The sequence below is a fragment of the Daucus carota genome, chromosome 4 (genome assembly GCF_001625215.2).
Source record: "Daucus carota subsp. sativus chromosome 4, DH1 v3.0, whole genome shotgun sequence".
Classification (NCBI taxonomy): domain Eukaryota; kingdom Viridiplantae; phylum Streptophyta; class Magnoliopsida; order Apiales; family Apiaceae; genus Daucus; species Daucus carota.
Genome location: NC_030384.2, coordinates 38,979,309 through 38,999,664, shown reverse-complemented (window position 1 = coordinate 38,999,664; position 20,356 = coordinate 38,979,309). Strand labels below are relative to the sequence as shown.

Genomic DNA, 20,356 nt, shown 5'->3' with positions numbered 1-20,356 from the left:
CACTCTTATTAAAGCCACAACTCAGTGTGTCCTAGGTAAATTAGCTCCTCTCATTGCTGAAGCAATTGGTATTAGGGAGGCTCACAGTTGGAATAAGGATCGAAGCTGGAATAGTATGGTAAATAACATCATCATTTTACTATTATTACATTGCTGATCCAAATTGTATGGTAACGATAAGGCTGTTCAGCAATAGCACTAGTATGTATATATAATAATAATAATTTTATATTTCCTTTCTTTCCTTCAAAACATTTAACAAGAATATAATTTTCATTTAAGATTAAAAAAAAGATGTACATGCATTCTTTCTCGTCCAATTAATAATATCAACCAAAAATCAACTCAACGAAATGAAAACAGAATACCATAATAAGTCACATTAACTTGAAACAATGCATAACCATTAGCTTCAACAATCAACTTGTTACAAGGTCATACAATTCTACTTTCCTAATTACAACACATTCACTCACAACTTCATATTGTTCTCTGGCAGAATGATGAGATCCTTGGGAGTACCTAAGATGCCACATCACTTGTTACATCAAGTGATTGTTATCTTAGGATGCTCTTTTAAAGTTTGGTGATGAAACCAGTACGGCCGATGAAGTTGTTGCCAACACGACAAATCCATCCCCGTTTACAGCATAGGCAGTATACAGCTTAATCTAATTCTGCCACACCTCACTAAAATAAATATCCATTATAGGGGCAGAACTCTCTTGTTGACTGCAACAAAATCTTATAATTTACAACAGAAACAGATACCTCAAAACAACAATGACCTCTGACATGATTTTTCTGATAACAGGAAACCCAATCTTGCAATTTAGGTGGTTCCGTTTCGATCTAATAACGATCCAAAATCAGCGAAGAGAAGTGGTCTCTCCATTCCCCAAGGCCAGCAAACGGAATGAAGCCACAAATTAGAGGCAGAACTCCAAGTGTAGTAGAATAAAACAGGAATCGTCTAATCCAAAATGGGCAGACTCTACTACTTTTGGATCGTTCAGTCACGCTGATGGGCCCATTAAGTATAATGTATAAAGCTGGGGTGCAGATATTTGAGAAGAAATGCAACAAACATTGAACCTCCCAATAAAATAGCCAATGATTTCCACTGCCTCCCAATGTATCAACGCAAAATTTTCCAGCAAAACCACAAGCTACTCCTAACAGCAAGAGTATGAAAGTAACTGGCATTGCCTGCTTTGACGTTCCGGAACGCTGCAGGAGAAGGTAGGTGATTGCTAGAATCATCAAAACACCAAACAGCATACGGAATACAACTTGAACCTGACACCTCAGGGTATGGAGTCCTGAACTAATAGATGACATTGGCTGTGGGATCCACCAAGATTTTGATTTCTGCATAATAGATAAAAGGTTGGAAGACATTCCAAAGTTAAATACGCACACAAACAAAGAATGAGTCATAACAATACAAAAATTGCTAGAATGACATAGCACTTGTCCAAAGACATGTCACTGAGCCTTACTGGAACATATTCACAAGATGCAGTAGCTTCAATAAGCCTTTGGTGAGAAAAAACATAAGTTCCATAAGCTAGGGCAGCCAACATGATTAGCAAACCAGCAACAAGACAGTCGATGCAAGTTTTGAGCAGATCAGCATGTCTAGAATCTTTTAATTCAGTTTCGAACTTTTCAGCTTTAAAGGATGCTTTTGATATACCCATTGATAACTTAAACCTTTCCAAAAAATTTGAATCAGAATTTAGAGCTATCTGCGCTTCTTTCAAATGCATCTTTTTCATGATGAGACCAATCTCAAATGCCTTGAGATCATTAGATCGTGCTTGCTCCATAACAGATCTTTCCAGTGTGTTCTGCATGGTTCCTTCCACAAAAGAAGGCATAGTGTTTGAAGAATACATCAACTGCTGGTTCATATGTCCATCATGCAGGCTAAGAGCGCGACTCAATAGATTTGGCTGCGTGTTCACTTCATCTTCTTCAGATGTATTCAGTTCTTCCTGATTGTTGACACAGTCTTCTTTCAATGTATTCTGTTCTCCCTGACTGTCAATGAAGTTTAGAACTTCTTCTGATCGACTTTCACGGGTATGGCGAGCAGAATTTTCTTTCCTGCTCAAATATCTGCTTGAAGTGGGATCAGAACACTTTTCCGTTTTTGATTCTCTAAGGTACTCTCCTACATCATTTTGAGAGGATTCATTGACTAATCTAAGTGTCATCAAGGTGCTCCGAAATGACTTCTCAAAGTTTTGGACAAAGCAGTCATATTTGTTCCCGAAAACCTATCGCACACAAGTAGAAAGGAAAAGAACACTTGTCAGTACTGATGCCTTTATCTAAGTATTAGACATTTACGTAATCAGCCATAAAACCAGGGACACAAATTTTGATAATACATTACACTTACATTGAATACAGACTCTCCAACAGCCAAGGTGAAGATCTACAAAGAACAATTAGAAGCTTAGTACTTGGACATATTGCCCTCTATAATAAACATTTTCACATAAAGGTCAACACTCAACACGAAAGAAAGAGACAAGGACGGAGAAGCTGCTAACCCACCATTAAAGGTGGGCTTCACCTCTCTAAGCGCCAAATGTCAAATCCATTCTGCAGGAACACAGCTGAATGTTACCAGTTCAGCTCAAACATCTTTATTTATGAGCATCTAAATATGATTCAGATGTATACACCCAAATATACAACAATCATATCAGTTGTGATCGGGTACATCCCACGTGAAGAAATACACTGATGAAGGGCACATGTTCTCAGATGTGCAGGTCCATTGAAAAGATGCACTCGACAAATTATTACCTGAGAAAGATGATCAACGGACATCCTATCTTCAGCAGCATCTTTTTGTTCCAGTACCTGATAACAACATCCACGGGATTTCTAGTTATTAAATAATTAACAGAAAGTTGCATGATCATCATTATAATTAACACAAGGGGTGCCAAGAGAAGCGTATTGCATAAATTCCTTTAGAAGAGAAAGTAACATGTAAGCAAAAAATGTACAGATTTCTTATTATAATTTTGTAATGTAACCTAGCTTTTTAGCAAAATGATTTCTACGAACATGCAACAACATATGAACAAAGTTCTCTACTCATCTAACCCTCTTGCAATCATTTACAGCACAGAATCTTATAAAGCATAGAACTAATCGTTTATTCTCGTTGCAGTATACCTTTAAAAAAAGTAGAAGAAATCATTTATAGTTCTCAATCAATCTGAACTTCATAAAATTATATATTCTAGAAATGGGAACACCAACAAAGTGGTGTTGCATTACATAGTCATGTATCTATCTAAATATTATATACAGTAATATTGATCTTTTCGGATAAAAGAGAAGCATAAAGAAAGTAAGAGACACTACTAATTTACTAATTCATTTTGCATATTTTAAACGAGATACATAAATAAGTCTTATTAGGCATCATATAAACTAACTTTAAACTGGAAACCCTATCTTACAAAGTGATAAAAACATCTATAATAGAAGCAAATTTGTTATCCTAACAAACTAATAGACATTTTATAAACATATGTTTGTTTATAAAAAAATCTATCAAAATTTTTCAATAACTAGAGTCAATTTATAAATATTCATTAGCCTGTGGTCACGTGCTAGACATATGTCCAGTTCAGTCTGAAACAGGTCAAGCACATGCTCTCATACATATTTGTGTTATTCAAATACATATTAAACTCAAATTCACTTTTCTTGAAGATATATTGTTTCTCAGTAAAATTCAATTATCTAAAAATTATTTCATATATGAATTATTTATCTCAAACAATATACTGTGTGTGTGTGTATATATATGAATTATAAAGTGGCTTTCTGGCTAAAATATGACACTTGCCCTATATCAAAATTTTGTGTCACGCTACAGAGTAAGAAATTATTCCAGTACAAAAGTATACAAACATCTGGAACGTTACCCCAACCAAAGATTAATGTAAGACAACCATTTTTAACTTTAAAATTCGATACAAAGCACGAAGTATTCTAACTTTGCTCTCACTATCCCAGCATTCAATGTATAGAGAGTTCCTAGCTTTCTCCTTCTCACACGTAACAGTATCAATACTGCATATCCTTTTTGTTTATTATATTGCTTGTGGTAACCCAACACCTCCTACAAGCTACAGCTATACAACAGCAGAAATCCAAAAATACACATGCTTAAACTTAGTTGTATATATATTGCAAATTGTAACTCTACGGCACAGAATAACACTTCCATTGAATAAAGAGACTCTCTCTGTCTCTCTCTCGCTCTCTCTCTCTCTCCCCTTCCCTCTCCCTCCCTCCCTCCCCCCCCCCCCCTCTCTCCCTCATCCCCCCCACCCCACAATACACAGACACAGCTAACATTAGTATACTGGAAAAAAGAAAAAACTTTACACTTAACAAGCAAAAAGGAGACACCTTTACACCAAAACCAACATAATGATGATAAAAATTAAAACTTTACGAGAAATATACCTGAGAGAGCACAGCAGCAATGGCCATTCCAGTAGGAAGTGCAAGAGCCCCAACGACATCGTTCTGATTTGGGCGCACAAAACCACCCAACCCTTTTCTAGGGTTCCTAGACCGATTAGAAACATTAAAGCCTCCACTTTTAAGACCCCAATGCGACGTCGCTGATGTTGTCGAAGACAAAGAACTAGAATCTTGAGTTAAATGATGATTGGATGATTCAAGAATTGAGTGTTCCTTCTTGTTTTTCTTCTTCTTTTTCTTGACTGAAATCACACCGTTGGATTGTTGAATCAAACCGTTGGATGGAATTGATTGGTGGGGTTTAGGAGAAGAATCCATGGTTGATTTTAGGAGGAACCGAATGCCTAGAATATATACATGGATGCTTAGGAGCACAACCTAACGAGTTAGAAACGGATGCCAAAAGTCGCGTCTCTTCGAAAGAAAATAAGGAGGCTCCCCCCATTTTTAACAAGATCATTGTCCGTATTCAATTTAGATTTTTTTAAAAAAAATCATAAAATTTGAGCAGTATTTAGTTTGAATTTTTAGAAAATTGTAACAGAGTTTTAGGGTATTTAATTAAGATTTTAAATTATGTTATAAAATCTGGTGATATTTGATCATGATTTTAAATTATGTTTTAAATTTTTATGATGGTGTTCAATTGATATTGTTTAAAATTCATTAAAATTTGATAGTATTTAAATACTGATGATTTTTTGGACTTCATAAAATGATGGATTTTGTAGGATTGTTCAATGTATTTTAATTTTTTTTATTCTCGCCAAAATCGATGAGATTTTGAAGTATTGTGCTTAAATTCTAAAAAAAAATATTGTCTGCGACATTTTATTAAGGATCCGCACAAAGTCAATCAGATACGGTCCATTAAAAAACATAAACTAATACAAATTTATTAAGATCTCAATTGAACATCCCATAAACCAGCTCAGTATATTCTTTTTATTCCTTCTAAGAGTATAGTCCCGGGAAGGATAAAATGCACGCGTAGTGTTTCCGTTTTGTAAAAATAAGGAGTCTGTTACCGTGAAGGACCTTGGTCCCTATTATCATAATTTGGAATATTAATGTCCATATATCATGATATGAAACAATGGCCCCCGATATCACTTATTAACGCTATATCGTGTAGCATTTGTTTAGATCAAAAGAATAAAATGCTATTTCGTATAACATTTTAGCATGTGTTAAAGAACAAAGTGTCCCACGATGTAACATTCTATTGGGGTTAAAAGAACAAAACGCTACACTATCCGGTGTTTTCTTCCAAAATAAAAAATGTTAGATCATCCGGCATAAATAAATGGTATTTTGAACTTTTTTTCCCAACTTTATTATTTTGGACAACACTCGTGTGTTTTGTCTTATTTGGGACCTTTTCTCCCAAACTTATTGCAATATAAACCAGGGAATTTCTCAAAATTATAACTTTTCAAAGTTTTTTATTGTGATTTTACTATCTTTTGAAAATATTTGCAGTAATATTAATTTTTTAGAAAATATTTGCAGCGCTTGCAAATATGATTATGTCTTGTTGCAAGTATAGTTGCATGTGGTTGCATATAATATCTTTGCAAATATTTTTTAAAAATTTGATATTTTTACAAATTATTTGAAAAAGATGTAGTATTTTTACAAAAAATATTGGATTTGAATATTTATGAAGAAATTTCTATAAAATATAATGTAACACGTATGTAAATTTTATTTTTTACCCATGAGACTTTAAGTATACGGGGAAAAAAATAAAACCATAGGGAAGGTATAAAACAAACTAGTCTATTCTAACACCACAACCAAATGCAAGACAATTCAACCGAATAATGTGGTTTCCTTCACATCCACATATCAATCCACCTTTACAAAACCCAGGGTCGTAATATTTAGAAAACATATTTAATAAAAAAAAAACCATTTTTCAAAGGTTACAGATAAAAAAAAATCCTCTAGTTTATTCACAAGTAATTACCAATATCCATAAACTCATCTTCAAAGAACAGCAGAACAAGAAACTAACCACCGTCACAAAAATAACGGCCAAAACAAAAAATCACATTTAAAGATGATCCATATTAACGCAAGTGGTTAATGAGTTGGCAAAGCCGCCACGTCTCCGGCGTACACGTGTCAGTCACTTATTCCCAAAATAGGGCTTCTTCTTCCTTGTTCCCGGTCAGCTATATCACACCCAGCTTAGACTTGCTTTTTCCCCCAATTTTCCTGGAATTTTTATTTATATTCACACACATATATATACTCTCTTATTTCACCTTTCGTTTTCTGTTATTTGTAAATTATAAGCACATGTTTTATTTATTAATATTATCAATTACCATGCTCGCACGCACATCAATGACTTGTGCGAAGCCCTGATTTGAGTTTGCTTCTGTTTCTATGTTCTTCTCTGCAACAGATTAGACGCCTGTAAGTATCTGTTCAATTGATTGTTTATTGTGTATATGTGTTCTGTATGTATGTATGTGATGATTTTGAATTTGTATACTTGGTACTGGAAACAGCTAGGGTTGGTTTAATCTTTTTGTGTTTCAAATTTCGTGATTTCTGAATTTTGTTAATTGAGGAATAAGGATGGATTTGCGTGTGAATTGTTTCGAGACTGATATGATTTGTGGAAATATGCGTGTGACTTGTTTGCTAGGTAATTGGAGGTTTGATTGATATTATTTATTAGGTGGTTGGGATTGAATTAGGTTTTTAGAGGTTGTTGTGCTGGTTGGGTAGTAAGTGTTGTGACGGCTACGTATGGCTGAAGACAGCCTGCGGATTGGAGGGATTACGTCGGGGTTGGCTGTGGTGTTAAATGATGACGATAGGAAAGAGAGCTCGCAGAAGAACCGTCGTATTTCGTATTGTGATGATTTTGGTGATCAGTCGGTTGAAAGGACTCTTGAACACGTGCTTGATCTCCCTTACAGAACGATTAATCCGCTGACATGTCCGGTTGATACTAATACAGTTCGTGCTATTATAAGAAATGATATTTCTAAGAGTTATGGGAAATTGAATAATGTTGCAAGGCATAAAGCTGGGGTGTCTACAATGGGGGATGGGTATGGTCTTCACAAAGTTATGATAGAGGAGTCTAGTGTTTGTGGTGATATTCGAATTGTAAAGCCGCCTCTTCTTCTCGAGAGTAATGCTATGTTTAGTAGTGCAAGGGCTAATGCTTGCGTATGGAAAGGAAAATGGATGTTTGAAGTTATTCTTGAAACATCTGGTATACAGCAGCTTGGATGGGTGACTCTTTCCTGCCCTTTTACCGATCATGAAGGCGTAGGGGATGCTGATGATTCTTATGCTTATGACGGGAAAAGGGTCAGTAAATGGAATAAAGAAGCTGAAGCTTACGGCCAATCGTGGGTTGTTGGTGATGTAATTGGATGTTGCATAGACTTGGATCGTGATGAAATTTCATTTTATAGAAATGGTGTTTCTCTAGGAGTGGCATTCGATGGGATTCGCAAGATGGTTCCTGGACTAGGGTATTATCCTGCAATTTCTCTTTCTCAGGGCGAAAGGTGTGAGTTGAATTTTGGGGCTCGCCCCTTTAGACATCCAATTAAGGGATTCCTTCCAATTCAGCCTCCACCTTTAACAAATTCTCTTGCTGCTCATTTGTTGCATTGTTTTTCAAGATTGCTGGATATTCAGTGCATGGAGACGTCTGGTTCTAGTACTGTCGATAGAATGAGACGACTGAAAAGATTTGTTTCATTTGAAGACATTTTTAATCCCGTCTCTCGAGCAATAATCGGGGAGTTATATGTAGCAATTGATGCAGAAGCTGGGAGTGCAGAATATATAGCAGGGGGCCCACTTTTGTCTTTTATTATTGAAGTTTTTAAGTTGCACGCGCCTCATGACTATAGAATGTTGGATAGAGTAATTGATATATTGTTAGAGTTTCAAGGGTCAACATTGATTTTTGAAAATATCTTCAATGCCATAGCATGTTGTTGCAAGACAGCATCAGTTGTTATAACTGAGTGCCCATATTCTGGTTCGTATCCTTATCTGGCATTGGTGTGTCACATGTTGAGACGGGAAGAGTTGATGATAATTTGGTGGAAGTCAGATTTTGAATTCTTGTTTGAAGCTTTTCTGTCACAAAAGATTCCTAATAAGCAGGACCTTCGTTGTATGATGCCTTGTGTATGGTGGCCCGGTTCATCCGAGGACATTTCTTATGAAAGTAGCATGATGCTGACAACTACGGCCTTGGCGGAGGCAGTGGATAAAGTACGTCCTTATCTGAACTAATTGCATCTTTTAGGTTCTAAATCTATATATTTTACTATCCACATTATGAAATCAGTCCCAATATTATCATTAAACTGGTTTGTTATTTATTCTACCTTTTTTTGCTTCAGGCTATCAGTCCATCAGGGTTTTATATTCTAGTATATATATGTTACATGGCACATACATTTAGTGGACGCTGGATTATTCATATTGGTTTTATCTCTAACTATTGCTTCATTATCTGTTTGGGGATTATTCTTGGGGTAGATATTTGCTCTTCAGTTCAATCTCCCCAGTAATTTGTGGTCTTGAGTACTGTCCTGCATCAGTTCATCTGTTGCAGCAGGTTGTCATATTTGAGTATGCTTTTTCATATTGATATGTTTAGTCACTCCTTTTTATTTCCCAGAATAATAATAAAATAATGATTGAATATATATATTTGTTTTTGTAACTTGCATGTATGTTGTATATGTTCTTCATTCTTTTTTTTTTGATTGTAGAACCTTTTGGAGTCCAACTAGAATTTGTATGTGGTACTGAAGTCCTGTACATATAAACCTGCATTCTTTCAGATTTTGTTTAATATGTTATTATAAATGGTTCTAATGTTCAAATTAGGTGGTTCATCTAAGTTCGTCAGAAACTTGCCTCGTTTAGTCTGATAATCGCTCATTGCTACTTTTTGCAGATTGAGGAGAAGCATAGGGAGCTCTGCCAGTTGGTCTTGGAGTTTATTCCACCTGTAACACCTCCTCAGTCACCTGGTTCTCTGTTTAGGACATTTCTGCAGAATTTACTTTTTAAGAACAGGGGAGCAGATCATAATATGCCTCCCCCAGGAGTGTCAAGTAACTCGGCTATTGTTTCCCTATATACTGTAATACTACATTTCTTATCAGAAGGTTCCTCAACAGGGGGTTTTAGTGGTTGGATAAAAGGTTGCGGAGTTGATGTGAGCCCTGATGTTGGTTTTCTTCATAGGGGTGGCCAACAAAGTTTTCCTGTTGCCTTATTTCTAAAAAACAATCCTCACAGAGTTGATATTTCCAGGCTTGGAGGATCATATAGTCATCTATCAAAATCGCATCCTGTAAGTAAGGACGAGGAAGATGAAGTGATTAGATGGGAAGAAGGGTGTATGGACGGCGAAGGAATCAAAGTAACCCATTCTGGTAGGACAAAGCCGTGTTGTTGTTCAAGTTATGATGATTTTACAAGAACTTCAAAGAATCCTGTCAGATATACCGCAAAAGACTCTCAGGGTCACTGTAGCTCGCTTCCAGAGAGAGCATCTCATGGTGCTGCTGAATGCAGTACTGGAAGTTTGAACGATGAGATAGCTGACAAACCTAGCACAAGCGATCAGTCAGAATCTGGGTTTGGTTATCGGTCATTGCAATGGGCGAGAATTGTTCCAAGGGAGAGCAATATGTCTTCAGCAATACTTGAAGAAGAGGAACTGTTAGATGCACTGCTTCTATTGTATCATCTGGGTCTTGCACCAATCTTCAAACAGGTAGAAATTTGAAAATAAACCCCCACCCTCGTCTTTCCATAATCTCATTCGAAATATTTTCGGTGTATGTTGAGTGAAGTGAATCTTAGACGAACGTAGTTAATTTTCAATATAAATGTTCCACTGACATACACATAGTCGGGACTTGAGGTGGGTAGTAGTAGGTAAATAGTTCGGATAGCAGGTAGTTATATTATGTTTTCTACACTTGTAGATTTGGTGAATATAAGCTCTTCAAGATTTTCTTTTTAAGGGTTCTTGACTAGTGCATTGGACCTATTGAAAGGAAAGAATCTGAAAGTTGAGTAATGGCTTAAAAAACTGAAGGCGATTTCTTTATATTATACCTGGTGGTCAGTCATATATGTGGGTGATATCAAAATAGATCAAGAGGGTTATTGTGGTTTGTTCATCTTGTCTTGCGGCACTTGTTGCAAGGTTCATGACAACCATAAAAAAGAAGGGTTACATTAAAGTTTCCCAACTTCATAAAGGCGAAAAGTTTTGGTTTGCAATCCATAATGTTATATTTATAACAATAATGTTGGGGAAGTAATATGAGACCATAACAATTTTCCTATAACAATATTGTTGGAAATAAAAAATTAGGCCTCAACCACAGTGCATTTTATTGGTGTTCTTGCACTTGTACCACAAGATAAGTAGTACCGTGGCATTTATTAGTTCTTATTCCAGAGTTTAGCATACTAATTTGGTGGTGACTGACATGTTTTTGTCATGGCAGTGATGCATAAATATATATATTTCATGTAGTATGACCGACTTTCTAAAGCACTATTTTAAAAGTTCACTCCTTTGACTTTTTCTTGAAGTCAGGTAAAGGTGTTTAAGCTGCAGTAAGGTCTTCATGTTAATTTTTATTCTAATTTCTGTATTAGTCGCGTTCGGATCATCTTTCCGTATGAATGTTTGTCTAAAAAATTCTTTTGCCAGTAGAAGCACCACCTCTTTCATATTATGCATTTCTGTCAGCCATTCAAAATATTGTTTTATTTTCTTTTTCTAGTTTCCGCTTCCTTTGTGCAATAATAACTGCCTTGGACATTTTGGTGCGATGTTGCTGTAGTTTTTTAGTAAATGACCTATTTATGGCTGTATATGTGAACATCCTTTGCTTTTTTTCTGTTGCTGAAAATTGCATCTGGCATGATCTTTTTTTTTTGTGCTAGGCATCATCATGCATATCTCATCAGGCACAATCAATCTCGCTCCTGGAAGAAACTGATAAGCAAATACGTGAAAGAGCTACCGGGGAGCAATTAAAGCGTTTGAAGGAAGCTCGTACTGTATATCGGGAAGAATTAATGGATTGTGTTAGAAAATGTGCCTGGTGAGTTTGATCCTCTGGAGAGACGTGTTCATAAAATTAAAGATATATATCTTTAATGACTTTTCCGCATACATTCTTGTTGTATGTTGAATACTGTTCCAATTTTATTAAACAAGCCTAAATGTCACTTGGCTAATAGATACGCTTATTCTTGTTGTCTATAGCTGTCATAGGGTTTGCAATACCTACACCAGTGGGAGTTTGTGTTTAGCACGTCAGTGTTAGGTTGCTAGTGGTCTTATACTATTGTAAATTTCTAGCGACTCCGATTTGTTAACTGCTTTTGAGTATTATTTGGCCCTTGATTATATTCATATGCTTCTATATGGATAATAGGTATCGCATCTCACTTTGTGCTCGATGGAAGCAGCGGGGAATGTATGCAACATGCATGTGGATTGTTCAACTGCTTTTGATTCTTAGCAAAATGGATTCCGTCTTCATCTATATTCCTGAATATTATCTTGAGACTCTGGTAGGTTAAGTTGTCTTCCTCTCCTTTCAGCAAAATAAAAATAGCCCTGTTATCTATATATTACAGTGATGGACAGGTGCCATCACATCGATGGTCTTTGCATTTGAGTATAATTGGAGGCATATCTGAAGTTCTTCATATTCAATTATATTTACCTCATCTATCATCTATCAAGAGACATTAAAGTAGTTATATATATATATATATATATATATATATATATATATATATATATATATATATATATATATATATATATATAGTAAAGTTCTATGGAGACCACTTTTTTTGGAGACCGTGGAGACCACTTATGTTCTGCAAGTAAAATATTGCATAAAAATATTGCAAAACACATAATTTTGCAAATCATGTTGTACAAAGATCATTATATCATATAAAATCTTGAATATCATGTATGTTTTGCATGCAGAATATTATAAAATATTTTATCCTGCGGAATATGTTTAGTTTGCAGAACATTTGTTCAATTTGCTGAACATAGATGTTCTTCAATAATTTTAATAAATTGGTGATATATATATATATATATATATATATATATATATATATATATATATATATACTATAATCCCAGCAAGATGCATGAATTACCAGGCTGAATAACTAGTTTTAACCACTTTGTAGTCCATTTTTGAGGATTAATATAAATACCACCCTCTTAGTAGTGCGGTGCTAAAATCCCATGTAAATGATCCAGAAAATTGATTGACAATACATGGGAATATGGGACACATAATGATGTAAAATATAGATATATAAAGTAAATAAGCTAGTAATATGGGTATCATAATCACATGAAACAAACATGGTCCAGATTTAGGAAGAAGGGATGCTTCCCTCACTCGCCCGCACTGCGCTCCCGATTGATTATTGGGGTTGTGTGGAATCTTGAGAATTATTGTTGATTAATTAATCATATACTTAGTTGATTATTTGATCACTTGACTATATTATAATGCAATAGTTGTGTTATTAAGTGATTATAATATAAATTGTTAAGGATAATTATTTAACTATTCAGTTTTAATACAATACTAGCTTATATCCTATGCCATGCCCATGTATTTTAATATTTACTCTCTTATTGTATATATTATTGTATATATTTTATTATGTTATTATTTATATATATATATTTTGTGTTAGGATTGTATGTTTCAGATTCATTGACAGGCTCATGCATGTATTTGAATTAATATGTTTATATTAGGCCTGTTAATATAAGTTTTAGTAATTATGCCGTCAAAACATACACGAGAATATATAAGCTCAATAGTTATGTTTATAGGCTCAATAGATGTGTTTAATTATATATTTAAAGTTGTTATAATTTATATAGAGTTGGCCTGTTAAGATATGTTTTAAAATTAAAAAGCACGTAAATTGGTCCGAATACCGACCGACAACCGACCAACCAGAATTTTACGGCTTTAATAGTATACTAGCTTATAACCGGTGCGATGCACGAGTGACTTAAAGTATTTGTTGTTGTATTATATATATTTTAATATATAATTTTATTTTGAAGATACACTTATGTTAGAATAATATATGGTTGTATGATTACAACAGATTTCTAAATAATTAATAAAAATGTTAGGTGTTAATAAATTTTTATTGAGTATGTTCAATAAGTATTCCCTCCGTTTCAAATTAGATGTCTACTTTCAAAAAATCACACAGTTTACGAAAAATGAATGTTCACAAATTAATTGCATTAAATGACCATAATATGTGGAATGAGGTTGATCTAGGAAATATAAATAAGTAATATGTGAAGTAGAATTGACTTTGGAAATATAATTTTACATCGAAAGTTGAAGTGGACAACTAATTTGAAAGTGGACATGTAAATTGAAAGGGAGGGAGTATTTTTTTTCTAATGTTGAATAAGTTTCTAATAGTTAAGCTCATCAAAAGTCTTACAAATAATTCAGCCTGAGAGATTTGTTTTAATGAGAATTTTTTTAAATGTGTTTTAATTATAGTTAAATAGACCCATTAAGAGTTAAAACATGTTATAATTTAAAAGTCCCGTAAATAGGCTCAAATACTGACCTATTGATCAAAACTTCTAATGTTTCAGTTTTAATAATATAATATAGATTATGGATTACTCTTGAAATATATAAAATCAAACAAAACATACCCAGTATATCCCACTTAGAGCATAAGGTAAGATGTACGCGGACCATACCCCTACTCAAAAAGAGTAAGGAGGCTGTTTGTGTGAAGACCCCCGGTTTAGTTAAAGTTTAAGATATAAAAATAATATATTTTTAATGTTATAAAATTTGCCGAATTTCCCCACACCCTAATCATAATATATTTATATTTGCCAAATTTCTGTATCCTAATATAGTGCACCCCCGCATCTGCACCCGCATTCGTGCTCCCTAGGTCCAGATACTTGGACTTTATGAACTTCCTGGGAGTTAAAAATGTATAACTTTTAACCGATAATTTCTTTTTCATTGCCTATCCTTTACTTTCGTCCATGATTTTAATCACTCATTTGATGAGCTCTTTAGCATTTGTGGTTTCTTTCAATATTTGCATGTTTCGTTGCAGTTAGTCAGTTACTATATTATGCCACTGTTTCTTAAGTATTTGAACATATGCAATTACTTTGTCCCTGATTTTGTTCGTTGGGGTTTCTTTTGTCGCTCGCAGGTTGACTGCTTCCATGTCTTGCGTAAGAGTGATCCTCCTTTTGTTCCCAGTGCAATATTTATCAATCAAGGCCTTGCTTCTTTTGTACGTCTACATTGTACACTTCTGCTAATTTATGCAATTTAGTACCTAAGTGACTCGATGCATGATTTTATTTTTGGCCAGATGGATGCATGCTTTATTGGGGGTGTGAGAGTATTAGCTTTTAGCCAATTCAATTTTAGATTGCACTATTTTGTTGTAGCTACTGGACTTGCTATGCAAAGAGCGAGTAGAGGTTACCTAAAGGCTAGCGTACACTTACTTCCAAAAGTTATTCTACACTTGAGCCTCAATAGTTTTAGCATGTTTATGTGTTAATTGAGTTTATTTATTTTGTTTTTATCTGTACCTTCCAATTGAGTTTGTGTTGGATATGTTTCGTGTATAGGTGAGTTTTATTGTTACACACTTCAACGATCCAAGGATATCAAGTGCAGAGCTAAAGGATCTTCTTCTCCAATCTATATCTGTGTTGGTACAATACAAGGAATCTCTGGCTGCTTTGGAGATGAATGAAGCAGCTACCCAAAGTTTACCCAGAGCATTGTTGTCAGCATTTGATAACAGATCCTGGATTCCTGTAACAAATATACTTCTCCGTTTGTGCAAGGGTTCTGGCTTTGGTTCGTCTAAGCATGGCGAATCTTCAACATCATCAGTTACATTTCAGGTTGATTGATTAACCTTGTGATAACCTGTAACATTCTTTATAACCTCTTATCATGTATTTCTCGACTGAGTGCAATACTTAATAGTTATTATTATTATCTTTTGTTTAAAAGAATTTGCTGCGGGAGGCTTGCATCGGGGATGAAGAGTTATTCTCAGCTTTCCTCAATCGCCTATTTAACACTCTAAGCTGGGCGATGACAGAGTTTTCTGTTTCAATTAGAGAAATCCAAGAGAAGTACAAGGTAAATTGAAAACTTATGTGACAGCTAGATTACTTGTCTACAGTCTACCATTAGTGACAAACATGTAATAGCTAAAATTAGCATCATTGTGTCAGTACGAGCCTAACGACGTTGGATAATAATTTTTTGAGCAAAGGTGGAAACGATTCTGGTGCTGTACTGTGTAGCGTAATTCTGCTCTAGAGTGGCTATTAGAGACCTTGTGAATACTATTTATGCCTTTTTCGGAATGTGACAAGGATAGTTCTCTCTCAGGTTCTCAACAATGCATCATGTAAACTTTATAACTAAAATGCTGCTCAGTCATCTTTTTAGACATCTCTCCAAATTAGGTAATTGGTCCCTATATTAAGCGGACGACATGTAGGATGCGAAGTCACGTGATTGCATTATTTAGACTCTTTTGTATGAAGATGGAATAACAGAAAGTTTATCTAATTGTTGACCAAAAATTGTAAAGAGTCAAGTTAATTCTTGATTTTTCAAATTTCAAGTAATGGAACCTATATGATATTACTACAATACATATAATTCATAAACTTTTTATTCCTTATAGAAGTAAAATAATTTCCTAGATCCCATTTTTTTCATGAACACTAACATTACTGAATCATATTACAAGGTTTGGACCTCTAAGTAATATAGTATGGTTATGCTACTTCATTAACATCCTGTCTTCCTACTCGTTAGTAATTACTTATGATATGTATATTGGTTATTATTGCTTATGGGTGTTTGATATGAGTTTTACTCCCGAATGTTCTCTTGTTCCATTCTTTGCCTGTTTACAACCTTCTTTCACATTGTTCTTTGTAGATAATGGATTTGCAACAAAGGAAATGTAGTGTCATATTTGATCTCTCATGCAATCTTGCGAGAGTGCTAGAGTTTTGCACTCGCGAAATTCCACAAGCATTCTTGTCAGGCTCGGATATGAACCTGCGTAGATTGGTTGAGCTGATTGTCTTTATTTTGAATCACTTGATGGCTGTGGCTGATCCCGATTTCATTGAATTGTATGTTTCTATTTTCGTGTTTCACGTTTCTGTTATTAATAATAAAAAATATTATGTTTTGCATCTTCTAAAAGAGAGAAGGCCATAGATTACTTAAATAGGGTAAATATACCTAATCAGGATTTTTAATTGTCATAAATAATCAATCCTGGAGTTACAAACCCAGAGATGACCTTTTTTTCAATATTTATATTATGGCTGCCCAACTGCTAGATGATTTCGGTGTTAGCGGATGGTGGATTGAAGAGGTAAAAACCAAGTGCCTATAATCTAGCCTGTCAGCTGATACAGAAGGATATTCCCTGGTGGTTATATATATATAATTATGTATCTTACTTTGAAATTTTTTCATGCTTTACAAATCATATTATATATTGGATTTGGTTTTGCTCAGATATGTCCAAATCACTGACACAGATCGATCTGTTGAGGTTGGTGATTTATTAGTACAATAGTTTCTTCTTAGGCTATATTAGTACTCCCTCCGTCCCACCAGATTCTTTACAGTTTCCTTTTTGGGATGTCCCATCCAATTCTTTACATTTCAAAACTTACCAAAAATAGTAAATGGGTCCCACTACTTCCCAACTTTTCCTTCCTTTTCACACTACTTTTACTCCCTTTTCACACTACTTTTACTCCACTATCTCTTTTTTATACATTAAAAATTGATGGGTCCCGCCACTTCACCCACTTTTCTTTCTCTTTTCCACTACTTTATACATATTTCTTAACCTCCGTGTCCAAACCAAACGTAAAGAATTGGCTGGGACGGAGGGAGTATTACACAAGAATGTTATAACAGTTCTATTAAAAAAATTGGTCAAATATTATTTAGTATAAAACTTTAACTGTTGCTTAAAAGTCAAATTTGCATTAGAGATGCAGGACTCTTCTGAGGACCTTTTAAAATCTCCCCTTATATATTGAACGTTTTCAATGCAGAACAATCAGACGACCTGGCCAGTCTCCGGAGAAGATAAACAGAGGCATGATATTAGCACCTCTTGCTGGCATTATCTTAAATTTGTTTGACACTAGTATGAACACAAAGGACAATGATATTGCTGGGATATTTGCTAGTATGGACTGCCCTGATACAGTTGTTTGTGGCTTTCAGTACCTTATTGAATATGATTGGGTAAGTACTCTTTGTTTTTTTTTGTCATATAGTACCAATTTACATGACACCGATTTACATGACATGTCTAGATCCTATAGGCAGATACCATTAAATGCATTCATAATTTGTACAGAGCACCCTAGATTTTGTTTAATAGAACTCTGTATGATATGGTAGCTAATTTGTCTTAAATTTCTCATCAAAGCATTTTTATGTATGATGCATTGTTGATTACATGGTTTCTATGCTAAATTTGGTTTATTTTTGTTCTATTAAGTTATACCAAAACTTTATTTAATCATTGACTATTCAAGTGGGGTTTATTTTAAGCACTGAGAGTGTAGTTACTAGGTATTTTTAGATTTTACTGAACAGGAAAAGGTGGTTTATGTAGTGGGTTAATTGTTTTGGTTGCAGCATAGCTTTTTTCTTTACATTAAACACCTGTAATGTTTTTGACTTATCTTTTAATGATAAACTTGTGTTAATGTTACAGGCTGCGTCCTTTAGGGGGGATGTTCAACTTGCAAAACTCAGGCAACTAGAGAAAATCTCAAGCCTCCTCATTTGTCGAACCGAAGCTCATGAATCCGAGAGGAAATTTTATGAAGGAGAAGTAGAGGGAGATGATGGCACGTGTTGCATATGTTATGCCTGTGATGCAGACACTAGATTTGTACCGTGTTCCCATAATTCTTGTTTTGGCTGCATATCAAGGCATCTTCTAAATTGCCAGAGATGTTTCTTCTGCAATGCAACAGTCACTAAAATTGTTCCGAATGACATGAAGGCAGCTTAAATTTAGTGTTTCTCTTCCAGCTAAGATGCCTCTTGGCTGGTTGCCAGGTATATTTACAGTAGAATGTATAGTTGAGGGTGGGTCAAAGCAAGGATAAAGATATTTATGATCGTAGGTATTTATTTATTAGGGTTTGGGGGACAAAAATCGAATATTGGGTTTTGGTCCTTAGGAATGGAATCGGAGATTGAGAAGTGCAGGAGCTTGGGGAATTGGTGGACTATATAGGAAATTTTTGTAAGGAATGCTGAAGGGCATTGCTATGTAAACACTGTTGAAAATGAAATATAAAATCTTTTGTCTGTCTCCTTTAGGAACTTAGAGCAAGTCCAATAGGTGTGCTAAATCAAGTCTTAAATCCAAAAATAGGGAATATGGGATAAAATTGCACTCCAACACTATGCTAGTGATGTGCTAAATCACTAGCACAAGCCTCCCCTTCCCTATTTTTAGAATATGCTAGCCACTTCTAAACTATTTTTATCATTAAAATATTCATTTCTCTCTCTCCTTCACATCATTTCCCTCTCTTTTTTCCCTCTCTCCTCCACTATTTAATATTATTATAGTAATAGGGAATGGATATAGGGAGTACTATTGGAGCTCATGCGCTAAATCTTGTGCTAAATCACTAAGACATATTATTTTATAATATTTTTAGGGAACCTCTTAGCATAGTGTTGGACTTGCTCTTATGTTCTGTTCAGGTGGAAGGAATTACATGAGCCACTCACCCACTTAAACCCTTAGGTGAATTGTATACTTTTTTTTTTGACAGAAGGTGAATTGTATACTTGTATACACACAGAATTTTTATGATGAGATTGATAATAAAAATAATTGAAATTGTAGCTGATAATATATTTTATTTTAACATAAAAATTATTGTCCTAATTTTATAACAGATAATTAGCCATTAATTTCATAACACTAGCGGTTAGGAGATTGAAGAATTATTTTATCTAGCATATTAAATTAGTTGTTTTGTAGGAAATAATTTGATTAATAACTGTTTGATTAGATTTTTGTACCTAATCAACACATACCAAAACTCTAATTAGAAAATTTCTTAAAATATTTTTTGAAAATTAATTTTTATATTCCAAATCGCAGCTAACTATCAAACACCAAAATCAAACCATTCTTTTCATCAAAACTCTAATATAATCCAAAACTTTAATTTCTCCTCAAACATTTGAAATGCTTGACTTTCAGAAATAGGCATGTCACTTATATTTTACAACTTCACACTATAAAAGAGAAACTTCAAAAAGACAAAAAAAATTCATATAATCACATAGAAACTTTTTATCTGTATGATTGTATTTTTTCTCTCAAAACAATTTAGGGGTATTAGATATTGATCGTGCATGTAAATGAAAATGACAACTTATCGTCAAATATGTGAAATGAACTAAAAATCTTAATGAGAAGAAACCAGAGTAGTAAAAACAAAAGATTGTGCAGAAGAATGAATATATGAGTTTCCAGCAAATGAAGATGCTGGTATGTTACAGATAGCGGAAGCGTTGTTTAAGTTGCTAACCGCAATCTTATATCCCCGCTAATATATAGCTAAATTCAATGACCAAAATGACTATATGTAAGCATGTCAAATGAGCAAGAA

The 20,356-nt window shown here is 34.4% G+C and overlaps 2 protein-coding genes across 3 annotated transcripts; one reads left to right on the top strand and one right to left on the bottom strand.

Annotated features, from left to right (window-relative positions):
- Positions 1-382: 382 nt before the first annotated feature.
- LOC108215673 (protein CPR-5) lies at positions 383-4,973 on the bottom strand. Its single transcript, XM_017388211.2, has 5 exons — positions 4,510-4,973; positions 2,824-2,880; positions 2,411-2,446; positions 1,503-2,285; positions 383-1,371 (listed from the first exon to the last, which is right to left on the bottom strand). The coding sequence occupies exons 1-5, from the start codon at positions 4,846-4,848 to the stop codon at positions 853-855; spliced, it is 1,734 nt and encodes a 577-aa protein (XP_017243700.1). The 5' UTR covers positions 4,849-4,973; the 3' UTR covers positions 383-852.
- A 1,782-nt stretch (positions 4,974-6,755) lies between these two features.
- On the top strand, positions 6,756-19,042 carry LOC108218681 (E3 ubiquitin-protein ligase RKP). Of its 2 annotated transcripts, none has more exons than XM_017391738.2 (11): positions 6,756-6,957; positions 7,193-8,793; positions 9,488-10,315; positions 11,506-11,666; positions 12,003-12,141; positions 14,836-14,919; positions 15,266-15,547; positions 15,660-15,791; positions 16,608-16,807; positions 17,753-17,948; positions 18,427-19,042. In XM_017391738.2, the coding sequence occupies exons 2-11, from the start codon at positions 7,297-7,299 to the stop codon at positions 18,727-18,729; spliced, it is 3,822 nt and encodes a 1,273-aa protein (XP_017247227.1). In that variant the 5' UTR covers positions 6,756-6,957; positions 7,193-7,296; the 3' UTR covers positions 18,730-19,042. The 2 variants fall into 2 exon arrangements, with proteins under 2 accessions (XP_017247227.1, XP_017247229.1); XM_017391740.2 differs by having other exon boundaries at positions 6,822-6,957; positions 7,226-8,793.
- Positions 19,043-20,356: the final 1,314 nt, after the last annotated feature.

Bases quoted from the DNA above. Each gene is read 5' to 3' on its own strand.
- LOC108218681 (XM_017391738.2), top strand. From the start codon at position 7,297: ATGGCTGAAGACAGCCTGCGGATTGGAGGGATTACGTCGGGGTTGGCT. The intron at 11,667-12,002 runs GTGAGTTTGATC...TATGGATAATAG, and splicing joins TGTGTTAGAAAATGTGCCTG to GTATCGCATCTCACTTTGTG. The intron at 14,920-15,265 runs GTACGTCTACAT...TTTCGTGTATAG, and splicing joins ATCAAGGCCTTGCTTCTTTT to GTGAGTTTTATTGTTACACA.
- LOC108215673 (XM_017388211.2), bottom strand. From the start codon at position 4,848: ATGGATTCTTCTCCTAAACCCCACCAATCAATTCCATCCAACGGTTTG. The intron at 2,447-2,823 runs GTAATAATTTGT...TGTTCTTTGTAG, and splicing joins CCGTTGATCATCTTTCTCAG to ATCTTCACCTTGGCTGTTGG. The intron at 1,372-1,502 runs GTAAGGCTCAGT...TCTATTATGCAG, and splicing joins CATCTTGTGAATATGTTCCA to AAATCAAAATCTTGGTGGAT.